Source organism: Pleuronectes platessa, chromosome 13 (assembly GCF_947347685.1).
Source record: "Pleuronectes platessa chromosome 13, fPlePla1.1, whole genome shotgun sequence".
Lineage (NCBI taxonomy): Eukaryota > Metazoa > Chordata > Actinopteri > Pleuronectiformes > Pleuronectidae > Pleuronectes > Pleuronectes platessa.
The window spans coordinates 12,126,954-12,136,077 of NC_070638.1; the positions used below are offsets into that span (position 1 = coordinate 12,126,954).

At 44.5% G+C, this 9,124-nt stretch overlaps 1 protein-coding gene across 1 annotated transcript in view; it reads left to right on the plus strand.

The window, feature by feature from the left end:
- Window positions 1-7,947, plus strand: part of gpc1b (glypican 1b) — a 68,047-nt gene extending 60,100 nt beyond the window's left edge. Inside the window, exons 6-11 of the mRNA XM_053437986.1 lie at window positions 2,095-2,260; window positions 2,379-2,509; window positions 4,709-4,837; window positions 5,131-5,264; window positions 5,501-5,676; window positions 7,190-7,947. Of these exons, the coding sequence (XP_053293961.1) occupies window positions 2,095-2,260; window positions 2,379-2,509; window positions 4,709-4,837; window positions 5,131-5,264; window positions 5,501-5,676; window positions 7,190-7,395 (942 nt within the window). The 3' untranslated portion in view covers window positions 7,396-7,947. The remainder of the gene's footprint in view (window positions 1-2,094; window positions 2,261-2,378; window positions 2,510-4,708; window positions 4,838-5,130; window positions 5,265-5,500; window positions 5,677-7,189) is intronic.
- Window positions 7,948-9,124: the final 1,177 nt, after the last annotated feature.

Consider the following 9,124-nt stretch of genomic DNA (forward strand, 5'->3'; position numbering starts at 1 on the left):
AGAACACTAAGAAGACTGTTTGATTCAAATTGTAAAATTTAACTTTTCAACACTATAGCTGCACTTGTGCCACAGAAGAGCTTCCTTTGATAATGTTGATTACATTTAACAGAGGAGCTGACCACCACCCTGAGAAATCCCTTCTAGCCTGAGAAAGATTGTTTTCACATCGAGCGGACTGGGATCAAATGACTGACAGGTCTGGAGCTGGTTGTTTTCCCACCTGAACCCTATTGTCGCCCTATTTCCATTGTATATTTGTTAAAACCTGGTTTTACTATGACTTTGCTGTTGGAAGCACAGTTTCCAGGAAAAGCATCAGGCTGGCCCAGATGTCAGCTTAGAGGAGCTTTGTATGTGTAGCTGGGCTCGTTCCATCTCTCTCTCTCTCTCTCTCTCTCTCTCTCTCTCTCTCTCTCTCTCTCTCTCTCTCTCTCTCTGCAACATACACACACTTCCTGGGGTTTTGCATGCATAGCTGTATTCTCTTGTGAACAGAGCTTACTGGTATTAACCCAGTTTCATTTTTCATGCACGAAGGCCCTTTCCATGGGGGAACAACCTTGTGGGATAGAGAGAGAAATGGAGGAGGCAGGAGCGATGGAGTGAGAGACCGAGAACACTCCCATGAATGTCAGGGCCTTTTCATCGCATGTGAAACAAATAGCGAATTCTCCCAAAATGGTTTCCAAGGAAACTGTGCCCAATGGTGGTCTGGTGCAAACTGAAAAAAGGTCAGCATGGGCGGTGACCTCCCATGTTTCTGCCACCATCAAAGTCTGGCTCGAGAAACTTATATATTCACAGCTCTTCATATAAAACAGATCTTGAAAATCGATTGGATTATGAAGTTAAAGTTACATTCATAAAGATGCATTCATTTTAGTCATTGTAATGTATTTATCACGCTGTAACAAAACTATGTATGGAACCAGTAACCACTAATGTGCAGTCCAGTCTTAATCGAGACCCAACTAATTAGTTTATTGTGATGTGGTAAACGGGCTAAAGTGGCTTCTCGCTACTTCTGGAAGAAAATATTTAAACTGATTTGTTCCATTTGTTAGACATGTGATATTGGGCAAAAACTAAGCCAGCAGGTTCAAACCAATGACGTGAATAATCTCACATAATTTCTATAAGTGCAAGTTCAACAGGCTCTAACCTGAGAACGGTGCATTTACTACTTGGTTTCAAATTTGATCCCTGTTGCACCTTTTATAAGAAAATTCTGAACAGGCATGACAGTAGGAATTCAGAAAACACAAAGCAGCCTTGAAAGCAACCAGCAAACATCTGCTGTCACCCATTACAGTTATGGGACGTCTGCTTAGTCCAGCCCCAACACGACCCACTCTGTTCTAACAATGACTCGTGCAACTCTGGAAAACCACCTCTGGACCGTGTTTGGACCGAAGCCATCATTACAAGTCAACTCAGTGGCTTAACGTCAATCAATCATTGAGGAGGAGATTGGGGAACAGCTCAGATGAATGTAGCCTAGTTCTTGTTTACACACAAGATTACCCAGAAACCACTGGACAGATTACCTCGGGACTCGGTGGAAGGATGAGAGTCAGGGAAGAAGCCCTTACATTTAGGTCTGGATAGAAGATTATTTCTTTAACATTTTGGGATTGGGCTGTTTCCCCACTTTCCCAGAGAATAATTCATGAATCTTGATGGGAAAAAAATCTAGTTTATACAGGGAACTGATATCTGTGAGTGTGTGCAATTTAAGGGGAATGTTGGGCCTTGGTGAAAGTACGCACTCTACTCAGTTAAAGTTTTGAGAAGTGAATAAATTGACTTTGCAAGTACTTCTGGGGTTTAGACTTTTCCTTTTTTTTAACAGTATGGACATGGAATAGGTTATGAATTGCATTTATAATTTCAAAAGCCTCAGAAAATATTCATTTTATCTTGTAGAAACCATGTACGTTTATAGAGCAAGCGCAGGGCTTTTCACTGGGGTTAAATATACAGTTTGATAAACTGCTGCCTTTAGTTCCATCTCTTAAACTATTAGATCATACATGCTTGACAAAACAGACATTTTTCATCCAGTTGTATCTTTATTTTGGTCTACCCCAGCCGCAGTTGATCCCGGAGTGCTGGCGGGCCCTGATGAGGATGACTTACTGTCCCCACTGCCGCGGCATGGCCTCCGCCAGACCTTGTGCCAACTACTGCAGCAACGTCATGAAGGGTTGTCTGGCCAACCAGGCTGACCTCAACACTGAGTGGAGGCATCTGGCAGGTGGGTAACCCCCCCCCCACACACACACACACACACACATAGACACAACTCGTTTAACTTCCGACATTTGAAAGGTTTCATCCTGTCTTCACGCTCACTGTGGCTCCTGTCATTACAGAAACCATGATGCAGGTGGCCGATCGCTTTGATGGTCCATCTGGCGTGGACAGCGTGCTCCTCTCCCTTCCCTCTCACATATCAGAAGCCATGCTTAATATGCAGGATAACTTGATGACCATCAACAGCAGGGTGAGAACACACAATGAGAAATGCAGATGTGCACGGCTGACTTAACCATACACACTGTATTGACTAAAGAGAATACATTGAAGAGATCCGGGGGGGGGGGGGGGGGGGGGGATCGAATGATTCTGTGAGCTAATGTTGCAAACATGTGACAACACCATCACAGCTGCTCAATATCTCTGATGTCACAGTATTTCAAAATCACTGAAGACAAATAGTATAAACACACAAGTTTGCGAGTCTGTTTGTTTTCACATTCTGTTCTTTTTGTATCGGTCACTTGGAGTGGGTCACGATTATTCCCTTCTGTCTGTCTCAGTAAAGCACAAACAGTAATGATTGTAAAGACAAAAAGCTACAGGGGTAAATGTTACTTCTACTCCCCAACTAAAAACCGTAGTTTTAAAAAGATATAAATTCGGATCAAAAACTGTTCATTGAAGTACTCTCACCCGTCTCCTTCTGTTTGCATTAGTCATCATTGAGATGTGTCCCGAACTTGCCTTGAGTCCACATGGGGTAAATTGAAGTGAGTGGACGTAGTTTAGAATAAATAATTTCACGCCGCACGTCTTTGAAGTGTGTGAAGCTCAGACCGAAAAGAAAATGATGTTATGCACTTCTCTCCGCCGAATACAGGATTCAGCAGGAGATGAGACGAGATGTGGGATTGTTTGCGTACGTCGCTTCTCATCAATCAGATGTTTTTAAAGCACATCCGCACAGTCCTGATTGGGCAGATAAGCTGATTGTTGCTTATTTAGTCATGAATGTTTAATGTTCTAAGGCAATACGAGGTTTGACTTTTCTGGGGCTTTGAAATGTTGATCTAAGTTGCTAAAGCTTTAAAAAAAACTAAAGAAGTAAGACAAAAGAAATAGGAGCTGTGTCAGGAAATGCCAGTGTGCAAGCTAATAAACACTCATTGATCCAGGATCAGTGCCAAACAATGTTGGGCTGTTCACTACTCACTGTGCTACCTCATTGCCCTTACTTTCACACAATTATCACCTATCCAGCCAGTAAATGAATGCTGGTGCACTGCTCCACGGACCTGACTTCAACCGGAGGGATGTGAGTCATGCCCGAGCCCCCGTGGGCCAAAGCATTTACTTCACAGTTTAATGGTGTTTGAGCCGCTGTTTCATTTGATCCTTTAAAGGCACAGGGCGGCAAAGTAAAAAAAATCTGCCTCGAGTCGTTTGGCGAAGGTGGAAAACAGGGTCGAGGGTGAGAGGAGAAGACAAAGGTTCTTCTGTGCTGGTTTGCCGTTAAAGAGCACGACTGGGCGGACTGCCTCTGACCTGGTTCAGAGTGGTGAGCACGCACACTTCAGCCTGTGATGTCCGTCTCTAGAGGAGAGCGATTCGCTGATCTCAGAGAAGTCGATCGACGCTCGCAGCGTTACATTACTTTAGAGCAGGAGCTGGACAGATTTATTTACATAATCTGTTGACACATGTCGCGTTATGTCATTTTTATCTAATATGTGGAATGTAAGTGAGTTAGCAATCATATTTTCTGAAATGTTAAAATATGGCGACGGACCCGACTGGAAGCTTACAACCGGATTATGTTCTAGTTAAATGTGGAGGTTCAAAGGCTCCAGGCTCGTCTCAGCGGAGCAGATTGACGGACAGATTGATGGCAGTTTAACTGTCCTCCCTGGACACCATTTATGAAACGTAAGCCGAGGGACGACTTGTGTTTTCTGAGCCGCAAAAGTTATTCTGCCAGAGCGACGCTGCAGTTGACTCCCGGGATCACGCAAAAACAACCATCACACTGTGGGTACTAATAATATGCTGAGAGATTCTCTGTGAACCTGAAGATAAGTTGGTCTTATAAACACAACATTTTGCTGATGCAGTGCGAGTATGGGATTATAGGATTTTATTCAGAGAGCTGGTTCAGCGTTATCGGATTTCAGTCTTGTTGACACCACTACCAATAAAGACCCGGAGTATGAACTACTTATGGCAAGAAGGTAAAGTTAAGAGAGGCGGTACGAGCCCTTAGGTTCAAGTTAACAGTTGTATGTGGAGATGGATTTGATGAAGAAGCCTTTAGATCTGCTGTTTGGAAAGCTGAGCTGAACAAAGCTGAGTCAATTTACTTGTTGTATCCTTAATTTGTCCGTCTCTCATAAATCCTCTCTCTGTTCTCCTGTCTTGTCTGTTCCTCCCTTTCTTGCTGCTCCAGTTGATCCAGACTTGTGGAAACCTCAGAGAGGGCGGAACCAGCAGCACGGGAGTCGATGAAGCCACGAAGAGAGGGAGGGTCCCAGTGGAGGACCAGATGGAAACCAGCTCCACCAAAATGGACAAACTGGTTCGTGATTACCTGACTGTGTTGTTTGTCAGTGCTCTCTGATGGATGTGTCCTGTTCATAGCGATGGTTTATGACACAGGAGCCGTTGCTCATCATGGACAATTAAACCCATTTGGCTGTTCATTTCACCTTAACATAGATGTCTACTGGGTGATTGGATGGGAGTGAATGCTTGGACGGATGAATGAGTCCGATGAACACCGCACTTGGTTATTGAGGAAACAGGATGAGCCAATCGGGCTGTGATTTGGAGCGAAGTGAAAAGCTCACGAATCTGCTCTTGTCCCCTCAGGTGACTGACGTGACTGTGAGACTGAGGGACCTGCAGTCCTACTGGGTTTCCCTTCCAGCCCTGCTCTGCAGCGACAGAGTGGCCACTGGAACAGGGGCCGAGGAGAAGTGCTGGAACGGCATGAGCCGCGCCAGGTAGGAATTTAAACCATAAATGTAAAAATGAATTTCCGAGTATCATAACATTCTGTGTTCCAAAGATTATACTTATTAATGCATAATTCAACGGGAACTGTGAGTTGTGACTGAGGTGATCGGCGATGAAATACATATGCTTCTACAAACTACTAAAGAAATAGTTTCCTCTCATTAAATACTATTTTCCAAATGGATGCAAGAGACCATGTTGAACAAGTGTTCATGTGTGCCAGGTACCTCCCCGAGGTGATGGGCGATGGCCTTGCCAGTCAGATCAACAACCCAGAAGTGGAAATCGACATCACCAAGCCAGACATGACAATACGTCAGCAGATCATGCAGCTGAAGATCATGACTCACCGCCTGAAGAACGCTCTCAACGGCCAGGATGTGGACTTTCAGGACACCAGTGAGTAGCTTTATCCACTCAGTCCACAGGTTTCTACAGAACGTCCACAGGAAACTTTCAGATGACTTAAGCAGCACTATGCAACCTTTTTCACTTTCAAAAAACAGCTGTAAGAGTAGTTTGATGGTTCGCTGACTTGGAATAGTGAGAATGTTCCAGCTTTCATTTCCTCCTCTTCACCCTCAACACTGTTCTTGCTCTATGTAAATTTGGTGAGCTGGTCCACAGCTTACATTATCTGAATCTGAGTAATGCTGCACTGTAGATCAGTTCAACAGATTTAGAACTCATCAAAAAAACAAATAAAACAACGTTATTATATTTAGTTTGGTGTATTTGTTACAGTGGCCACTCTTCTGGTTCAGGAAGCTTGGGATCATGAGTAATACGTAACCTGTGGCTGCAGAGGGCGCTGTTGCCTGGTAAAACACACACACTGTGTTGCTTTAAGATAAGTCAACTCAGTCCCTGTTAGTCTGAGGAGGCAGAAAACTTCTGCCTTAGTTCCTCTACCCTAAAAATAGCAAAGGGGGTAGAAGCGGAATTAAGAAACAGGGATAAAAAATGCTCGGCCTGATTCACAATGCCATATTTTTCAAAACAGTGTGCGTACAGTGCTGGCAATAAAAACTCTCATCCTTCCTCTGGGGCTTGCACCTGCAGAGTCAACCTCATCTGTCATGCCAGCAAACAGTGTATAGCACAGTGTGTCTAATGGATTACAGTTTTTCTCCACTGCTAAGGCACGCTTAATGAAACTGGGATCTACTTGATCTTCATCATCACCTCCTTAGCACAGCAGAACTCTCTTACAAAGGTGTTTACGCTTTTTAATGGGGTTCACACATTGTTCACACCGTCTCATAGAACAGGAAGCACAGGTGTCATTCAGAGACCCGAAACTCTGTTGGTGTTTGACAAGAGGAAAACATCTACTCACAGCAGGTCGAGGTTACTTGCATAAGTATGAATGACTCATTCAGCTGGGTGAGGCTCTTTTGCATAAATCTTCAAGAAGCAATCATTCTTTATTACCCGCAAAAAAAAATAATCTGTGTTGCTCTTTGCAAACTTGGATGAAGAAGCCAAACACATGTCAGTAGTACTAAAAGCACACAATGCACTGATGCAGTAGGAAAGCTGAACCTTATTAAATCTCAAAATTTGTCTAGAAGCTTAACGTAGGTCTTATATGTCAAAGACAGTTCAAAGGCCCATAAACACCTGCATATGAGAATTAAATGAATTAAACCTTATTGGAAAAATACAGGTTTTTTTTACTGTATTTCTACTGGGAATCAAAAAAGTGTAAAGAGGGAAGTAGGGTCGTAACATAAAAAGATACAGAGCAAAGTATAACGATGTAACAGAAATATAGCAGGTTACACTGAGGCTGAACTGGTTTATATAGCTGTATTTTGTATATTCTGTCGTTCACTGTGTGTGATTGATTGAATGATTATCCTCACAAGTTGTGGAATCTCCTGTCCTGACTCTCTCTCTCTGTCCGTAGGTGACGACGTCAGCGGCTCAGGAAGCGGCATGTGCACCGAAGAAACGTGCTCCAGGGGCCCGCGTCTGATCGACCCGGTCACCGAGCGGCCCATTCGCTACCCCTACCTTCCGAAAAACAAGAAGGTGAAGGCGTCGGCCAATCACAACCTCCCCTGCGTCGCCACCTTCCTGATTCCACTGCTCCTTTTGCTGCTGCGGCGATAATTGAGGGGGAATCCACCGACTGGGACTGAGTATGGGACACAGGGTTGGGGGAGGCTGAATGGGGAGGGAGGAGGAGATGGGGATTAGTTACTTTGCCAAAACTAGGTAAATACGAGGAAACAACAACAACAACAACAACAACAACAACAACAACAACAACAACAACCACAAAAAAATCACTTGGATGGACATTCTTTTGGTTCTGGATTAGAAATAGGTGGAAGTGGGAAGTATTCATAAATGTTTTGATCCTGCTCTCGTCCTTTATTTCTCGCTATATTATGACGCCATTAGAGCTGGTCTTTTTGCATCTTCTGTTTTGTTTCTGGTGTTTGGGTTCTCTGAGATTCTATCTGTACCTCAGACATGTGTAAAACGTAATTGCTAACGGTATGTTGGTGTTGACACCACGGGGAGAGGGAGAACGGGGCTTTGCAGTGGCGCTCAGATCCATATAATTGTCTCTCCACGACCTTTAAAACAGCACTAGTGTTTCGGTATAATTCTTTTATTTATAAATCACTCACAATAAAAAGGCCTACGGTGATTTAATGATCGCAAAGTATTTCAAGAAAGAAAAGAACACAAACCAGGAACTTTGGATGAAATTAAATATTAAATAGGATAATCTGGACGTCGTAGCCGACCAGACCTCTGAGGGCGTTAAGCCTCAGAATATCTCGGATGAGAGCGCCCTATTGCATCAGCACTTTCTGCCATTTAAGCTGTAATGATCACACTCACACTGACATGATCGTCTAATCTAGGGGTAACATGACCCCCCCCCCCCCCCCCCCCCCCCATCCACCACTCCATCCATCCACTCATCCCTTCCCCGCCCGCCCTCCCCCGCTGAGGTAGATCTCCCTCTCTCTCTCGAAAAAAAAAAAGGAAAACCCCCTGCTGGCAGTGTAGGATCAACTCGAGAGTCGGGTGCAAGCAAAACACGTGCTCGGCCGCGCCAGGTCTCAGATGACAGCAGCTTCCCACTATAGAGCGCGGTGCTGTGTGCGGAGCGGCGGGCGTCGTCAGCTGGTGATTTGGGAAAAACGTGTAGCATAAACAGAAATACACAGAAGCAGAAACCCTGCTGTCATGTAGCGCTTCTTTTTTTTTTTTTTGTCCTTCCAGTATTCCTTTACCGTGCACGGCAGAGCAAATCAAATATATAATATGCATCATTCTGTGTGCTCCCTGCGATTAGCCTCTTAATTGCAACCAGCAGGGTCGTGAGTGGGTTTTCTGCCGAGTCGCAGCAACGATCCAAGCCACAGCGCGCACGTCTGTGAGGCGAACTTCTATAGCAACCGCAGCAGTGTACATACTTTGATTGCTTCTTTGTCGTTTTCTAGAGAAAATAGCCAAGTAGGTATCGAAATGTTATAAACGGCCAGATCATTGTATGCCACAGCTCTTATTTCTTTCATCACCTGTCACATTTTTCGTGTCTGCCTTCTACTTTCTGCAACTTTTTTAATTTTTGTTTTATATCAGTGCCTCTTTCTAACCCCGCCTCCCTCCTCACCCCCGGCTCCCCCCCCGCCCTCCTCCCCCGCTCGTCAGTTATTATGACCTTTAAAGCTTTTGCTCGTGCTTCGACGTGACGGCGAGGCAATACGACAATGACACAGTGCTTCGTTACGTGTCAACCTTAGTGGGAATGTTGTGGGGAACACAGTGTGAGGGTGTTATTAGGGTTTTTTTCCTGATGAGAGGCTCGCTGGGTTAG